General features: G+C 44.8%; 1 protein-coding gene across 4 annotated transcripts in view; it reads right to left on the bottom strand.

The window, feature by feature from the left end:
- The window catches only part of TNRC6C (trinucleotide repeat containing adaptor 6C), a 129,195-nt gene that overhangs the window by 47,055 nt on the left and 63,176 nt on the right, over positions 1-18,964 (bottom strand). For all 4 annotated transcript variants that reach the window (XM_068530447.1, XM_068530448.1, XM_068530449.1 and 1 more), the window contains exons 4-5: positions 12,782-13,108; positions 978-3,581 (exon numbers count right to left, since the gene is read on the bottom strand). In XM_068530447.1, coding sequence (XP_068386548.1) covers positions 978-3,581; positions 12,782-13,108 — 2,931 coding nt within the window. The remainder of the gene's footprint in view (positions 1-977; positions 3,582-12,781; positions 13,109-18,964) is intronic.

The following is an 18,964-nucleotide window of genomic DNA, read 5'->3' as shown; positions in this document are numbered from 1 at the left end:
AGACCCTTTGGACCATGGACCAATATTCAAGTCAGAGATGTGGAGCTTCTATTCTGTTAGTTCTCGAGTTACGACGTCCGGCTGAATTGAATTCTCTCTCTCTCTCATGGTCCGGGCTGCGTGTTTATTCTCAGTCACCATTCACGCTCCCTGTGGGCAGGCTCTGGTCTGAATCATCTTCTCTTCTCTTCCACTGCACCATCTAGTAGAATGCCTTGCACAAAGCAGGAACTCAAAACACGGATTTTAGTCTAATTTTAGCATTTTTCTTTCAACTGAAATCAAAACATGATTTGTACTGTATAATGTCATCACATTTTACAAAAATGGTTTTCTTTCATTGTTAACCACATCAGAAACACCTGTGGAGCTTTAAAAATGGCCAGTAAACAGGTTTCCCTCCAGACCAATGACACTAGCAATCTCTGAGATTGGTATCCCCCAGTCCCCAAGCTCCTGGGTAATTCTAACGAAAGCCCTCTGGTATTGAGAACCACTGGTTTATCTCATAAGGAAGTGAAGACTTGGGACTTCCCTGGCGGTCCAATGGTTAACACTCTGAGCTTCCACTGCAGGGCCACGGGTTCGATCCCTGGTCAGGGAACTAAGATCCTGCATGCCGTGCAGCGAAGCCAAAAAAAGAAAAAAACAACAAAAAAAACCCAAAAGACTTCGTAATAAGTAAACACAAACTAACATAGTGGTCTCCAGTCTTTCCAAAGAGGATGTATTTCTTCTTTCCTCTCCTTTCTTTTGAAGGTGCTTAATGTTTTTTTTTCTTGAATCAAAAGCTATCAGAGAATCCTACTTAACTTTCTTCTCTTTGGGTAACATTCAATACGATATTGTAAGGTGAAGGGCACTAAAATCAGTTTAATGTTATTTGCTACAAAAACACTAGTCGAGTATGTGTGCAAATGTAATGAGAATAAACTTTTTCTCTTTACCTCTAAAGGAACACACAGTCCCCCACGTACCTGGACCGAGCAGTGGCGATCGGTTCAGCTGGGCGCTGGCCTGGTGCGTCGGGGGCGCCTCGGCCACGTTTGCGTTGGTGCTCGCGGTGGTGGTGCTGGTGCTGGTGGTGGTGCTGACCGAGGCACTGCTCTGGATGCCCGGGTTGTTTCTGTCCCACATGTTTACAGTTTTATTGTTGTAGTTGCTTGGGTCGCCCCAAGCTGAGGTACCGTCATCAATTTCCATCTTGCGTCGAATAGATGGCGGGGAAGGTTCCTCCCAGCCCGTGGCCTCACTGCTGTCCTTCTGTTTGACAGGGACCGGCCCCCCAATCCACCCTGTTCCTGTCTGTTTAACGGAAGTGGCTCCTCCCCAGTTACTCGCGCTGCTGTCTTGGGGTTTGCTCGCCCAGTTCTGTTGGGGGCCGGGCTTTAAAGACTCTCCCCAGCTTGTCCCTGGATTCACCTTTGCATTTGTGCCATTGCCCCAGCCACTGGTCCCGGACCTTGGAGCCTCATTCCAACCAGACCCTGATCGATTACTGTCAGCATCCCATCCAGAGCCATTTTTTTTCCCATCCCCCAAGTGTCCAAGGACAGAAGACGAGTCTGCCCAATCTCCCCCGCCTGCGCTCCAGGCTGGATTCGATTTGTGTCCATCTCCCCAGTTCTGAGATCTGGGTTTTTGAGGCTCACCCCAGGTGGGTGACTTGTCCTCCTGATTTACGGTCCCACTCCAAGCGTGGCCACTCTTGGCCGCAGCAGCATTATTAACAGCAGTAGAGCTTATCGTGTCCCCCCAAACCCCGGGGCCATTTGGCGCTTTGCTGCTGCTATCTCCCCAACCTGTGTTTGCTGGCGCAGCAGCAGGTGGTGAGCTGACCCACCCCGATACTGAAGAGGTATTTGTACTGTTCATGATGGACCCATCGTTCTTCCCCCCTGAGTTTGAAGGCTGAGTAGCTGTACAACCCCAGGCCTCTGTCCCATTGTCATTCTTTCTCTCAGACCTTGGGGATTCTTCAAATTCCCAGGCAGTGTTTTGCTTTACTGGAGTCTGTCCCCAACCAGTATTAGACAGAACTCTTGGGTCAAGATCGTTCCTTGGCAATTGGATGTGCCCTTGGTCTAGAATCCCTTTGTCTCGCCTTCGGCCTTCTGTTCCTTCCCTCCCAGCGCTTCCTTCGTTGTGGCTGCCAGAACCGTCGCTGCTTCCTTCACTTGCTGTCGTTCCGGAAGACGCAGCTTTGGCCCAAGAGTTCGTGTGTTCGCTGCCAGGCTGCGTGGCAGGATTCTGGCTGCCGACACTAGGACTCTCCCACCCTGTTGATCCTTTCCCATTGATGTCGCTACTGGAATGCTGGTTTGGGGGCTTTCCCCAGTCCCCGTTCACCCCGTTAGAGGGGCTTCGGCTGGGGTGGCCCCAAGCTCCCGAATGGAGGTTACCGACGCCGTGGTTGCCACTGCCCCGCCCCCAGGCGAGGATGCCAGGACCGGCAGGAGGTCCCGAATCCCACGCGTTCCCTCCGTTTCCCTCCTTGTGCACAGCACTGCTGGAGCCATTCTGCTTAGCACTTGATGCTGAGTTCACAGTGTCGCCATTCCCCTGACTGAACCCAGAATTGCTATTTCCTGTGGCAGGGTTACCTGGGGACAGTCCCCACACAGAACTGCTGATTCCTTCGCTGCCACCCCCACTGACTTGAGAAACTGATGACCCGTTAGCACCAGGAAGGCCTTGCAGGTGGGGCGGGATGATGGCCCCCATACCAACAGCCATGCCCCAGTTTGGCAGTCCGTTTGTCTGCACTGCATTGATCGGGTTTGGTGAAGAGTTCAGGGGGTTAGTGTTATTTGGTCCATCAGTGTTAAGGTTCTGAGGTTGTACGCTGAAAGACACATTCTGAGAAGTGGACGTTTGTGGTTCTGTGCTCTCTTGCGGCAGCAAGTTTCCCCAAGCACCTAAAGTGCCCGCTGGGTTCCCATTCTGGTTGCCCATGTTTTGACCTATGGCACTGACTGGACTGCAAATACTGGAAGGGTTGCCTGTCGCCACAGTTCCTTCATGTCCAAGTACAGGCCAGGCAGCTGGGTTGGCATTGGGATTAAGGTTAAGATTAATGCCAGCATTGGAGTTGGAAGCACCCCAGCAATTCTGACTTCTCCCATCTCCGATCATGTTGTCCATCTTTCCATCCCCACCACTGAGGGAGCAGTGAGCCAGGGCGGAGCTGGAGCCCGTGGCTATGCCCCACACTCTGGCTGCGTTTCCATTACCGTTTGCTCCCCCCGCCCCAAGGGCACTCTGATTAGAAGGGCTTTGGACGAGTGCGCCATTGGTGCCATTATTGCCGTTCGTCTTCTTGGTATGTCCAGTGAAGCTGCCCTGGGCACTCCCTGTAGCCATGCTACTGTTCTCTGAGCCACAGCTGGAGGTACAGTCAGTGTCTGTCGTACATTCTGAGGCAGACTCAGCCTCTGTTCCCGTGATGGAAGGCCACGCCTCCTTATTGGTCCTGTCTATTATCACTTTATCCCAGCTGCCGTTGGCTTCGCTTCTGTAAGTGGGCTGCTGTCCCCAGTGGGAACTTTCATAATGCTCTGCCAGCCCGCTGTGGCCGATTTCTGAAAAAGATGAAACAAGTTCAAAGTTAGATTTTCCTCCCACTTATCAGTGAATCAACTGTTAAAACTAGTCTTTGGGGGAAGCTCTTTATTTCGAGTTTTCAATTCTGAATGACAAATACTAAAAAATGACTTCAAGAAAAAAGTTGTTTGTCTTCTAAGTAGCTCCCATTCAAAAAAGAGTTATTCTTTAATTCTCACTGCTACACCATACTATTGAGAAGATTCACAACGCACATTAGCACAGGAGCATCTCTGAAAGCATTTGTAGTAAAGAAAGTGGCTTAACTGGAAGCAGTTTGGAATCTATGCGACGGTGCAACACCTGTGAATACTCAGCTTCCAGGAAACGCTGGCTACAACACTGAAGCGCGCATGGATGCTGAGTGCAATTTGCAGTTCTTTTCAAGACTTCTAATGAGTCACAGTATTAGATAGAAGTTACACAGCTCATTTGGTAGAAAAGAATTGTGAATGCCCCGCAGAATCATATAACAGAACCAATATTTTGAGGGTGGGGGATGGAGGGAGAGAGAGAGAGAGAGAAGAGGTTTTAGAAAATGATCTCTCATGTTATCAAGGGTACAAGAGTTAGAACCATTTGATTACATTTATACTACTTTATCTGTTATTACCAGTGATTATGGTTTATCCTGGTTTCCTGTGCATTAATAAAAAATATTCTCAGCCCTATATCTGGTATGTTCTCGGATCTCTATGGATTCCTTCTACATTTGCTTTCTACTTCCTTAATTTAGTCTTTTCTTTGGAGATTCCCAGAATAACTTTATACGATATCTTCTATAGTATTTATATCATTTCACTCTTATGATCCTTTTAAAGAAGCTAGTATTTGGTATCTGTATTTTATCTCCTATAATTTCCTAATTTTTTGAGGATTTCTAACATTGCAATCAAACGTATATTCCAACGAATTTTCCAACAGACTTTATTCGAAGTATGCATCACTCAAGACCTCACACAGTTTAGAAATCCTTGACAGTTTCTTTAAATAGTATGATATACAGATAATTGCAATTAAATACTTCTTCTCTTTTAGAACCCTTTCATTATTATGTTCTCTGCAAATTAATTTCAACAAGAAAAATCTTACTCATGAACAGTCAAACTGGGTTCCCCCCGCAAATCTCTTTTGTAGTTTGATGGAGCTAAAAGAAAAGAGGAAGTATTCAAAGAATTATCACTATCACTAGAAAGAACATACTAAAACTAACTTCAACCTTAAAAAAAAAACCCCAAAACAAATGACTTTTGTTGCCTGATTTAAAAGGAATGTAATGAATTTAGAATGATGGTCTAGGTGATTCTAAAGTAGGCAGGTAGGGACTTCCTTGGCAGTCCAGTGGTTAAGGTTCCGTGTTCCCAGTGCCGGGGGCATGGGTTCAATCCCTGGTAGGGGAACTAAGATCCCATATGCTGCGTGGCATGGTCAAAAAAAAAAAAAAAAAATCAACAGTGTCGCTTGTAAGAGGTTTTTATTCTTCTTTTTAAAAAAGTTTTGGCAGCATTGGGTCTTCGTTGTTGCACGCAGGCTTTCTCTAGTTGCAGCAAGCGTGGGCTTCTCACTGTGGTGGCTTCTCTTGTTGCGGAGCACGGGCTCTAGGCGCGTGGGCTTCAGTAGTTGTGGCGCACGGGCTTAGTTGCTCCGAGGTATGTGGGATCTTCCCAGACCAGGGCTTGAACCTCTGTCCCCTGCATTGGTAGGCAGATTCTTAACCACTGCACAACCTGGGAAATCCGAGGCTTTTGTTCTTAAGAAAATAAAGAAGTAAATATTAAAAAAAAAAAAGTAGCCAGGTAATTCTAGGTGAAAACTACAAAGGGAAAATGAAGATAGGCAACAGAAAACTTTAAGTATCTAAATTACCATAAAACAACGAAGTTCTTTATTGCCAAATATTGATATTAGGGGTTGGTTCTGCTACCCTGGTTTATGACAATTTCCTCTGTTGGTTTTGCCTATACTATAAAAACTAGCTTATGTAATAACCAATTTAAAGAGATCAATGAGGGCTTCCCTGGTGGCCCTCAAAATAAAGAGATCAATGAGCCACTCATCATTTAACAATGAAAACAAGACCAAGTTAAAAAAAAGAGATTATCCCTAAATGCCCATCGACAGATGAATGGATAAAGGTGTGGTACATATTTACAATGGAATATTACTCAGCCATAAAAAGGAACGAAATTGGGTCACTTGTAGAGACGTGGATGGACCTAGAGACTGTCATATAGAGTGAAGTAAGTCAGAAAGAGAAAAACAAATATATATTAATGCACATATGTGGCAAAGAAAAAAAAAAAAAGGAAGGAAGGAAGAAAAAAAGAAATGTCCCCCAAACACCAAGGGAGTTTTACTGAACGGGTACTTACACCTGTGTTTTGGCACAGAAGGTATAAAGGACAGGGGGTCACTGCTACTAAAGGAACCTAAAGGAGAAGCTCAATTCTCACCAGTGCACGGAACAGCTCAAGTCCATTTTCAGGTGAGGGCTTCTGTCCTAAGCTTGCAAAGACGGCCACCCTTATATAAAGAACTATTTGGAGGGGCTTAAAGTGAGGCTAACAAGTTAATTTGCTATATACATTTATATGTGTTATTACTATGTAAGCCACTAAAAATATTTTTCTACTTAAAATGTTCTTAGTTGTAATGAAAACAGTGGATAAGGAAACAAAATGAAAGAGACAAATATTACGATGCCTTTCATTGTAATTAAACTTCAAGAACATCAAAATGATATACGGATTTTTCCAAGATAATACCACTTTTGGGGGTGTTAATAGGGTCAAAATGAACATTAAATACATTAAAAACCAAAAAGTTAAGGTTAAATGGTAAAAATTACTCTATGCCTTGGTTCTACAATTTGATTTTCAGCCTTACTCCTTAGTGTTCCCAGTTCTGGTACATTAAAGTAAGCTCTTGGTCCCTGGAGCTTTCATTACAGGATCCCCTCTTCCTACAGTTTGGGGCCCCGTACAGAGCCTGTTCCTGTGTGACTCCAGTCACAGTGTCCCCAGATGACAGTTCCCTGAGACACTCACATTCTGCTGAACATGCATGTTCAACAGCCCTACTGATGAGCTTACAAACACTGCACAGATGAACAAGACCTGGTCTCCCCTCAAAGAACTTTCTGTGCCGAGCCAGGCATGATGCACAAAGGTGCCACTCTTTGCTTTAGTTTTTTATTTTCTTTCTTTCACTTTATCTTGTTTTCTCATTTTTTCCTTCTCAGAAAGTTTTAAAATGGGAATCAACTGTGTCCTATGTACTTTAATATAAAAAAAAAAAATAGTCTGGGGACTTCCCTGGCAGTCCAGTGGTGAAGACTTGGAACTCTCAACGCAGAGGGTGCCGGTTTGATCCCTGGCTGCGGAACTAAGATACCACATTCTGCGCAGCCAAAAAAAAAAAAAAAAAAAAAAGTTTGCTTGTGCTTCGCAACAAGAGAGGCCGCGACAGTGAGAGGCCCACGCACCACGATGAGGAGTGGCCCCCGCTCGCCGCAACTGGGGAAGGCCCTCGCACAGAAACGAGGACCCAACACAGGCAAAAATAAATAAATAAATAAATAAATAAATAAATAAATATTGCAGTGTTGTCAAAAAAAAAAAAAAAAAATTTGAACACATAAATGCATTTAAAAGCTGGAAAGGACCTGAAAACTAGAAAGCAGAAAGTTATGATTTTAATGCAATATCTATGATTTTCAAATATAGACTTAAGTTGATTTGAAAATACCACTCACCGTCTTCTTAGCGCAGTGGTAAAAACCAAACAACAGAAAACAAAGAGCAGACCCTATTTCCCCAACACACAAAGGAATTAAACCTAAAGCCACTTGGGAAAAATTAGGCTTTCCCCACTCCCCACCATCCTTTCCCCACTCAGACACCTTTAAAGTCTTCTGTGGGTCTCTGAGGAGCACAGTTTGATTAGTTCTGTTCTGGGGACTCCCTAAAGTCTCTCCTCTCTTGCCCCTCATCGTCATCATCACCAACATCACCATCACATCAACAGCATTATCACTCCCACCACCACCACCACCACCACCACCACCACCATAACCACCAGTAGCAGCAGCAATACCCCACCCCCACCCCCACCCCCACCACCACCACATATTCTGGCACTAGAATTTATCCCCAAAATGAAAACGTTTTACATTTTTAAGACTATGACTCTCTTTATGTTTAAAGCACACCATTCTTCTTGGGAGAATTTATGACTTCAAGAATATTTGAATAACATGATTTTCATAAACCGAAGTCTCCTGACTGTGCTATCAATTCAAAAATCCATCTTTTAGCTATAGTCTAAAAGACTCTATGAAAGAAATTTGTGAAATGACTGACTTCTGGGAACAGGCATTTTGAAATGAATGAAAGCTCTAAAATAAACCACGACTGAATTCTCTTGTAGGTTATTCTCAACTCTCCAGTATAAGCCCAGGAACTGTTAAAGGCTAAAATCCAGGCATCTGTTATGCAGCAAGTTTGAGAGAGTTTATAAATAAGTCTTCCTATCCCTAAGACATCACATATTTCAGAGCACTTTGAAGTTCTAAGTATTTCCACACACATTAAATTAACTGAAACTTACAAATTACATCTGTTTTACAGATGGGGAAACAGAGGCTCAGAGGCCAGATTTGGAAAAGGTGTTATAACCAATAACCAGTTAAGGCCTGAACAGAAATGCCTATCTTCAGGATAAAATTCTAGTGCTCCATCCATTACAACACTCTATCACCAAATGTTAAATTCACTTTTTTCCTGCTGTTTGAATGGTTTACACGTTCTAAAAATAGGTGTCTCTATAAAAATGCAAGTAACATAAACAGTCTTAAGTGATTACATTAAAAAGGATCACACGATAGCATGGTTTAAAGAAAAAAAGCTTTCTTCTTTTTTTAAATTCCAAAATGTTACCATGTAAAGATAAAATTTTCAAGAAAAAGTATTTAACAAAGAGCTTCCTAAAGCTACAGTGAGCGAACTTTTAATTAGGTATCAAATTAATCAGATAGGGAAGTGAGGACAAGATTTACTCAGAAGTGCGCGGGATGCTTAATTATCGCTAACACTGACAAACAGTACGCAGTAAATTCCTTCTCACCGCAGTCCTTTTAACCGAAATGACAGAATAATAAATTATAAAGTCATTCCAAATGCCTTCCATAGTTGAAAACACATGAGTGTTACGCTTACTGATACCACGCATTCCTCGGTTTCAAGGGGCGGGATCAACGTAACCACCGTTTTCAGCTTTGGAGAACCGAAGCCACCTCCCTCTCCACTGCCTTCAGTGTGCGTAAAAGTCTTGTGGAGAAAGTGCTCTGAGTTCAGAATTCCGTCACTGGACAGACTCCGAGGCATCTCCTCCGTCAACTTCTATCAATGCAAGGAATTATGAAATGCAGAACCGAGTGAAAGGTTTACTGAAAACAATAATGAAAGTGTCCAAAAGAAAACGCTTATTGCCTTGTTTTTCTTCAGAACGGCAGGAAAACGAGGCTGCTTCCTCCGGGGTCAGACCCTGTGAGAAGCACCGCCGAGCGGGGCGGCCGGGGCGGCGGCGCGGGGCCCGGAGCAGCTCTGCGCGCCGCGGCGGGGGCGCCATCTTACGCGTCGTCTGCGCGCCCCTCGCGCCCCGTCCGAGGCCCGGGAGAAGCAGCTGCTGTCTGCTCCGTGTCGGCTCTGTTTCTGCGGCTCGGCGGGCCGCGGGGGCGAAAGTACCTGCGGAGAGGGGCCGCCCACCCGCTGGACACGCTACCTTGCGCGCCGGACGCCCGGGCGCCCGCATCTAGGGCGGCGCGGGTTCCCAGCTCCACCCTGTCGCCGCGCGCCCCGGGCCGCCGGCCGTCGCCACCGGGAGGCTCCGTGCGGGCTGCGCCCGGCGACCTGCAGGCGCCCGCGGGGCAGGAGCTGACGTTGCCCTTCCCTTACCGGGAGGGAGCCGATCACCCCCTCCAGCGGGAGGGGCGGGGGGGAGGCATCCTCGGAGAGGATTTGAAAGCTTTGATTATCTAATTGCAGCTGACACTAAACCGATCTTCCTGCCTCTTAAAATTCGTTCAATTGTCACAACCATTTTCACTTCAGGACCCAGTTACAGCAGCACCAGAGCCACTTTTCCTCTGTTTTTTGAAAGTCTGCCAAAAGAGTAAGGGCGCGTTGCCCATTGGCTGCATGCAAATAAACCACTGCCCTTTCCTACTCCTTTGTGTTCCGTTCCTTCCTCTTTCCCGCTTTTCCTGAACACCCACTAAACGTTCGGCATACCAACACTAGCTATAATTTTCTAAATGAGCCCCATATGTAAATTGGCACGTGTCCAACTTCTTACTTTCCTGCTTCTACCTACAAAAGATCTAAGTAGCAAACACTACCGCGTATTAATCAAAGTCTCAGTTTATGAATGTACAAAGCAGCCACCAAAACAATACATTGTTCTGCCTTAAGCGCAGCGAGAAAGAGTTCTTCCTTTTTTAAAAAAGATAAAAGCTCTCAAGTGTTTCAAGCTGGAGTTGTACTGCAGGTTGGCAAAAACATAGTCTGAATAGAAAATAACATTTTTCTGGAAGCTTAATAGGGTGAATCACTACACTTATATACGACTATATACACTTATCAGTTAAAATTTTTGCCAATCGGCTAAGTGACAAGGTCACACAGCGGTCGTGGGTCTGGAAAACGAATCGGACCTGTCTCTCGACCACGCTGCCACACTGCCTCCGTGCCCGGGGACGCCAACCTAGGTCCCTGTGCTGATTCCACTAGGACACGGGATGGCGTCCCAGCAATGCTTTGCATTGACAAAATCAAGCGAGCTCTTTGGAAGCGGGTTTGAGTTGGAGATTCCAGGGGAAGGACCTTAGAAGTCTCATTTTAGGTGAGAAATGGAAGTACTGGCTGTGGCATAACCAGTGCCGGCTGCCAGGACTTCCCCTTCAGTTCAGAGTTCCCTTCACTTTGCTCAACTAGTCACACAGAGGAGGTTCAGACACTGTCCTTTTAGGATACAATACAGGTTACACAGTGTACAGTGCGTGTGAGGCTGCATGTTGCGGACCAATGGAGTATCCTACAGCTTCAAGAGGAGCTTGAGGACAGAAATACTCAAGGGGCTTCACGGAGGGTGGGTGACTGTGATTTGCAGACAGAAAGGGGCAGGGCGATCAGGTGTGTGCACGTGCTGGGAAAGGCAACACTGAGTGTGGCCTATTTGTGAAGCCATACGGAAACAATCCCCATCAGAACGGAAAGCAGGACCTGGGGACAGAAGGAAACATGCTGGCTGGACAAGGCTGGGAAGGGCACTGAGCCAGGCAGAGAGACGGAGACTGCATTAGGAACTAGGAAACCAGGACAGGTTTCCGAGGGGACCGCTGAAGCTGGGATACCAGAGACTGCTGGTGAAGAGATGAAATTGGTGTAAAACAAAGACTTTTGCTTGGGAGCCAAAAAAATCAATCATTTCTTATTTTATTAATATAAATATATAGATTGATTCCATTTCTCAAGATGTTTTGATGTATAAAACGATGATTTAGTCTTCAATGTATATATTTTAAAAAGTACAAACAACTAGGAATAACTTTCTGGAGAAGGTTATTATAATTACAGAGCCAAATATTTTATTAAAGAATATTACTTTCATATAAAATTTTACTGAATCAATTTCTTGATTACTTTCTACTTATCTAAGAAGATACCAGTAACATCTTGCACCTCTCGCATTTGGTGAGAACACTGATGCAGGACTGCCAACTAATCTTACAGCGATGAGATAAGCCCAGAAAAAAGCAGGGCTGTTACCCTTCTTTTTCAGTTTTTCTATATAAGCGTCTTAAATCAATACCTCAAGCTATACAGCTCTGACTATACAGTCTTCGTCTCTGTTAAGACTGGTCGGAGAACCATATTTCAGTGTGGAAAGTAACCATATGTTTGACTATAAACTGGTTGCAGTTAAGCAGATGGGATTATATTCAATGAATATATTTGATCATTTCTTTTCTTCCTAGCTTTTTGCTGAAAATCACTGACCTACATCCCCTCTACCAGGAATTTAGCAGATGAAAGTAAAGACTATTTGAAGAGACGTGGCAAAGCTGTCTAAAAATATTTGTTCCAAATAAAACCACAAAGTCATGGTTTTGAGAAATTCTGCTATAAATACTTCTATGTCATGCTGGAATTATTCCCCATATAAAAAGGCAGCACATGAAGGAAAACAAATATTAATATGAATTGTGACATGTTTCTTTTAAATTCTAATCTAACACAAGAAGCCTCCCTGACTCTCTAATTACAGACCTGAATTTCACTACCATCAGCAAATACGCTTTCCAAGCTAGAACCACTGCCAATTGTTAGTGAAATTACTTGAAACGTAAAGATTTAAGAAAATAAGAGATTCATGGCAGTCGAACACATGTACTTTGCTCTCTTCCAAAAATTTCCCTAAAACTCCAGTAAAGAAATTTTTAAAAGTGTAAATCCATGAGGTCAAGAAGATGGGAACAGGAGAGAGAGGAGATGAGAGATGCTGACATTCTGGAAGCTGGAAAGCTAATAAGCAAGTGGCGAGCTCTCCTGGGAGCCCAGAGAAAGTTGGCGTTGAACTGCAGGCAAGGACACAACAAGCAGCGGGCGGCGTAGAGCCCCAGACACCGCAGGGGCCGAGCACGGGGAGACAGCAGGCAGGGTTGCCTCAGGATGCTTGAATAAGTTACTCAGAAACACCGCTCCCCATAAAATGCTATTACCTCCCTGCACAGAAAGTATGTGTGCAGTCATGAGATATCCTAGTAACCTGAGGGAAAAGGGTTTTATTTAGAAGTGTTCACTGCAGGGTTCTAAAGCATCTGCCTTGACAGATTTATATGTACTGACATAGACCTTTAGTTTCTGGTGAGCAACAAACTTAGCTGAAGTAGCTAATGCCATCTGAAAGTGTATGAGGAACAATATAAATAAGTAGGGGGAACCGGAAGTAAACCTTAAAATCTAATTGAAATGAATCAATCTACCATCTAGCTAGCAAGCTTTACTAAGTGTACAGTAAACATGGATCACAATATGTCCGTTTCTATTTCTGGGCAGCAAGTTGAAAGTAGCAAACCCGTTTCTCAGATAGAAAGAACGCCGGGTTTTGTGTGGTTTACCTGGCTGGGGCTTGCTGGGGTGCGGCTGTGCTCCGGCTCCAGGTAGCGGCGGAGGGCTCAGCCCTGCAGGCCCAGCACCCTGGGTGGGGCTCACGCTGGTCAGAGCCCCCGTGGGCAGTGGCTGACCTCTCTTTAACAGCTGCTTCTGTTCTTGCTGGCGGAAGCGTGGAGGCACCTCGCGAGGCAGGTAACGGGATGCAGCTGGCTGCTGGCCGCCGGCAGACGCACGTTTGCCATTGCTGCTGCTGGAGAGAGTGCTGGTGGAAGTACTGGTACTGGTCCCGGCAGGTTGGGGCTGGCTTGAACAGGTCTTAGTAGGTTCTGGCACTAGAAGGAACAAAAGGAAAAGACCCCAACACTTTAGTATCACCTCCTTCGACCCAAACCAAAGAAAACAAAACCAAAAACTGAGAAAGAAATGACAATGGAGAGCTTTGGAATCGAACTGCACCAAAGCCCGGAGTTCCAGGCTTGAGACCCAGTTGTCCTATAAATGAACCTCGATCCTGAGCTGTGCTCTTGGCCAGTTTCCTCATCTATAAGACAGGTGATCACACTGGGTTAGAGCAGCAGCTCTTCAGCTTGAGCTGGAGTCAGGTTAAAGGCCTGATTCCTAGGCCCCGCCTGGGGAATTCACTTGGTTGGAAGGGAGGGGAGACTGCAAATCTGCATTTCTGATAACTTCCCAGGTGAGGGTGATGCCCCGGGTCCTGGGCCCAACTTTGAGAACCACTGCTCTCAGTCTGTGTTTCTCAAATTTAAGGGATCATTAGATGTCCATGAATTTATATATACATTTGTTTTAATTCTGAAGACAATCTAAAAAAAAAATATATATATATATATATATATGCATTCTGGGTTATCTGAATAATTAAGGCATTTGTGGTGATGGTATCTATAGCACCCCTACACTCCTCTCAGATTTATTGGAAAAGAATGCAGGTGGGCTAATTTGCAAATGATGCATTAGGTGAAAGCCAAAATGCTATCAGAGTATGCTGCATAAACAAAGGTTTCACAGCAATGTAAACAGAAAAAAGGAGCAGGAGAGTTGAGTGACAGTCCTGCTAGTGAGCATGCCAAATGCAAAAGGTGATCTGAGTGGTGACCCTGGCTCTGACCAGTGTGAGCCCCACCCAGGGTGCTGGGCCTGCAGGGCTGAGCCCTCCGCCGCTACCTGGAGCCGGAGCACAGGCCTGTCAAGTGCCAAAGAATCTGAGCCTCAAGTTCATTTCCATCTTGAATTTGAAACATTAATATCCAGAATATTATGTTATCCTGTTATTTGAAAAAAATTTTTTTCGACTTAATTTATATATGTCTTTGATTTCAGAGTTGAGTAAAAGCTATGTGCAAAACGAGTTTATACCTAGTTCTCTGTATATCTTGTTTGCATAAGTAGCATTATAAAAACCTTTCCAGTCGACACTGTTTGCCTTTTATTATCCCTTGCGAGCAGCCTGCATTTCTCACCTCCCGCAATGGGTTCTGCTGTCCACCCCGCGACCCCACTGTACACAGTCAGTATCCGCGAGGCCGCTGCCCAGTTTTTCTGTCACCCTGCCTGGCAAACCCTCAATTCTGGATGAAGCCACTGGCACCGTCCACTCTCTCCACCCCGGACTTGGACTGCGAAGTCTCTCAAGAAAACAGAGCCGTGCAGTTTGGCATCACTGTGAACTCCTGGGCCCTAACCTCAGGACACGCTCAGTGCTTCCTGACCAGCCTATGATTTCCTGGGTCTGCCTGGTTCCGCTGCTGTCAATGACGCATTCAAAGACCTTCCACCCTCCAGTGATAATGCCTTTATCTCCCATCCCCAGAAGATAAACTGGACCTTATTCTCCAAAGAAATAAAGACGAGCAGGCAAAAACCAGGTTTCTGCTCCTACAATACACATCACACTGTTCTCTGCCCCACACTTCCGTTATTCCTATCCAAGGCTAGTATTATATTTCACCAATTCCAAGACTCACATTTCTTCACATGTTAAAATCACTTGCATCGCCATGTGTCTTACCATCAACGGCACATCCCTTTCTCAGTGGCACATGAAATACTGGGGCATCTCACTGTCTATGGTGTCAGAGAGGCACCACAAGACGGCTGCCTCCACAGCTCTGGATCCCGTCTCACGGACTTTGTGTGTCCTGGATCTTCAACTCATGACATTCTCCAGAGCAGATATAAAGGCTCAAAGTTGAAGACTCGGTCTTCGATTAATTCTTTGTTTTACAAATATTTATATTTTTTCTTCCAGGGCTTAGTAGATGGACATCGCCGAGTGTACAAGAGAAGAGAAGTCCGGCCACCGAGTTCACGTGTGGAGTGGAGGAGAGACACTTGCAACCGGTAAGCAGGCCAGGATGTGGCCACCCTGCCACCAGCTCCTCCTGGTCAGCACTTAAACATGCCCACACCTCTGCTCTCTCCAGACAGCGGCGCTGCTGCTCTTCTCGACCCACGTCCCCCTCCCGACTTGTCTCCTCTCCTCTCCTCCATCACGCTTCTGGTGCTGCTTCCTCGCCTGCTGTGTGCCTCTCATCCAGCTCCTCTCACCCTCCTCCTCCTCCTTGACGCTGAAACCCTATGCCCCCCTGAGCTTCCTCTGCTTGCCCTCTCAGTCGTCTGTACCGGCGGTGACTGCTATGGCTGTCCTGAGCCTCTCTTCCTGGGCCTCCACGACACTGGAAGTCCTTTCTTGGATTTCCTCTGACCTCTCCAGCCGCTCTTTTCTGCTCCCCAATGACAGGCTGCTACTTCTGCCTCTTTAAGGTTCTGCTGCAGACACTAATCCTGGGTCATCTAATCTACTCACAACGCTTCATTTATCAACCCTGTGGTCCTGGCCTGAGACCTGGATGGCTATTAGATACCTACATCGAAGTCTTACGGGCACCTCAAAGTCAACGTGTCCCAAACACTCATCAGCTTTCTCGACTCATTCTTCTTCTGAGTCTTCCCGTCGTTCTCCCAGCAAATGGCTCCAAGTCAGAAACCCAGGTTCCATCCTTGATTACTCCCCCTATCTCCCCAAACCTACATCCAACCAATCACCAAACGTTGACATTTCTAGCTCCTAAATGTCTCCCCTAAGTAGCCCTCAAACTACTCCATCAATTTCCATTCCTTTTGCCATGACCAGAGCCTGTTTCTAATCCATCATCCACTGCGGCCAGCGTGATCCTTCTGAGATGCAGATCGTCTCCCTGGTTTAGAAGGCTTCGCGGATTCCTACGGCCCTTAGGATAAAGTCCAAGGTCCTAGCAGTCAGCTGTCCTAATGCCCAGTTTTCCAGCCCCCTCTAACCTCACGATGCTGAACTTGCTGCTTCTGGGCCATTGTGCCCCCTCTTCTGTCTAACCTCCGTGTATCATCAGTCCTAAAGCAACATATTTCCGCATTTCAACATCTCTCAAACTGAGATGCATCTGATAATTGATGTTGTATGTATCAGTTTAAAAGGCAATGCTTTTATTCTCAGTGGTGCACAAAATAATGCATAAAACAATTGATCATATCTCAGATTCAATAAAACATGGTAATTCCTAGTCATTCTTTCAATATCAAATTAAACGTCACTTCCCCTCAGAACCTTCCCTGACTCTCCTAGGCCCGTTTGGGTGTTTCCCAATGCATTCAGCATTGTATGTTGCTTAGATGAACACCCATTACATCTTTTTTTTTTTTTTTTTTTTTAAAGAAAGTGATAAAACCTATTATAGGTTGATTTTTAAGGCTTCCTTTTTCTTCTTTTTTTTTTTTTTAAATTTTTGGCCACGTCGTGCGGCATGTGGGATCCTAGTTCCCTGACCAGGGATCTAACCCACACTCCCTGCAGTGGAAGCACAGTGTCTTAACCACTGGACCGCCAGGGAAGTCCCTATAGGTTGATTTTTAAATGTACAGGGGCCTTCAAATATACTTTTTCCTGATATTGGCCTTTAGCTAATTAAAGTAGCAGAAGTTTCTAAGTATTTACCTAAATGAGTGGAAAACTTATGTCCACACACACAAACCTCTACAGGAATGTTTACAGCAGTTTTATTCATAATTGGCAAAAACTGGAAGCAACCAAGATGTCCTTCTATACGTGAGTGGATAAACAGACCGTGGTACATCCATACAACGGAATATTAGTGTTAAAAGAAAATGAGTTATCAATCCATAAAAAGAAATGGAGGAACATTAAATGCATTTTATTAGGTAAAAGAAGCCAGTTTGGAAAGGCTACATGCTCTATGATTCCTATAACATTCTGGAAAAGGCAGAACTACAGAGACCATAAGGCACTCAGTGGTTGAGAGAGGCTTGGGGGAGAGGGAGGGAGGGAGGGAGGGACGAGCAGGCAGAGCGCAGGAGCCTTTTAGGGCAGTGACGCTGTGATACTGTGAGATTGGATACACAACATTAGGCATTTGTCAAAACCCATCAACTGTAGGACACAGAGTGAAGGCACAGGTAAACTTTGGACTTCAGTTAATAATAATGTATCAATACTGGTTCATCAATTGTAACAAATGCACCACACCAAGGCAAGATATTAATAACAGGAGACACTGAGGGTGAGTTGGGGGTGGAGAGATGGAATATATGGGCACTCCTTATTTTCTGCCCAGTCTTTCTGTAAACCTAAAACTGCTCTAAAAAATAAAGTCTATTAACTAAAAAGACAAAAAACGAAAAGCAGAGAAGCAAACTTGATGTCTCTCTCACTTTCCATTAGGACTTTGCAAATGAAATTGAGAGCAGAGTAGAGGTACATTTGTCTGGGAAACTTAGAACCACTAAATTTATTTAAAAACATGTAATCAGCATATCAATTCACTTAACTGCACATTTTAATGTATCTGGCCCAAAGGTTTTATTCTAGACCTTGCAGTTGCTTCTTAGGAAGCTCAGAGTCTGAATGCAATTGGTTCTTTCCTTTTACTACAAAATTCAAAAGAAGCAGAAGAAGAAAAGGAGGAAGAGGAGGAGAGGGAGGAAGGAAGCAAGAGAACCATTAGCAAGTACAGAGAGCTCTACCTGCCCTTGTTACAAAACCCTGTTTCTCTTTTGTAGTAACCGACATCGGCTGGCCAGCTACTACCAGGCAAGGCGCTTCCACCCGTTATCCTGCCTGTTCAAAGGCTGGAAACGAAGAAAACCTACCTGAACTCAAAACCTGGAGGAAACAACTGGCAAGGACTCGGAAGCAAAGAACCCACACTGAGCCTAAGAAATCACCGCGTCCTACCCTCATCCACACAGACCCCCTCGGCCCAAGTCTGCTAACCAAGATGACAGTTGCTGTCAGGACTCGTCTTCCATGACACCACTGTTATCTTTTCAAAAAGATCAAAGGACAAATTCAGGGCTATTTTTCTTCCAAACTTTTAGAGGAAAAGGAATTCATGATACAGAAATGAAGAAATAAATGAATGTTATCAGTTACTAGTTTTGAATCTAAACTACCAGTTCTAAGTTATTTGGTATGAAATACTCAATTTTCCTCGTGTTATCTGCCTGATGCATTATGTGTAGTCCTTTTTATACCTAAGATAGCCTCTTTTTTTTTGAATTTTATTTTATTTTTTTTAATGCAGCAGGTTCTTAATAGTTATCTATTTTATACATATTAGTGTATATATGTCAATCCCAATCTCCCAATTCATCCCACCACCACCAGCCCCCCCCACCCCGCTTTCCACCCTTGGTTTCCATACGTTTGTTTTCTACATCTGTGTCTCTATAAGATAGCCTCATTCTAAGAGTGAAAGTACTCTAGGCCAGTCTTCCCTTTCCGCGTGAAGAACTGCTGATTAGGGCAAGAGCCAGCAGGTGAACTACATGTTTCTTTCATTTTTAAAAGGTAGGGAAAAAACAATGAAGAATATGTCACAGAGACCATATATATATGGCCTACAAAGTCTAAAAATACTTACTATCTGGCCCTTCACAGGAGAAGTATGACCAGCTCCTCGTGTAGGGACTAGAAACTTCTTGTACTATTAGACTAAGCATCAGACATATAAATCTCTTAGGGGAAAAATCTAAGTAATGTATGCCAAAGTCTTCTGCGGGCGTTGTTTTGTTTTAATAGATAAATAAGAATAAGAATAACTAACTAATTAGTTTCATGTCTCCTCTCCAATTGTGAGGCTCACCCTCTTTATGATTACTGAATGAAGGGTGAC

This window comes from Eschrichtius robustus, chromosome 20, assembly GCF_028021215.1.
Source record: "Eschrichtius robustus isolate mEscRob2 chromosome 20, mEscRob2.pri, whole genome shotgun sequence".
NCBI classification, from domain to species: Eukaryota; Metazoa; Chordata; class Mammalia; order Artiodactyla; family Eschrichtiidae; genus Eschrichtius; species Eschrichtius robustus.
Note: the sequence above shows the minus strand (reverse complement) of the source record. Positions and strands in the feature narration are given on the sequence as shown.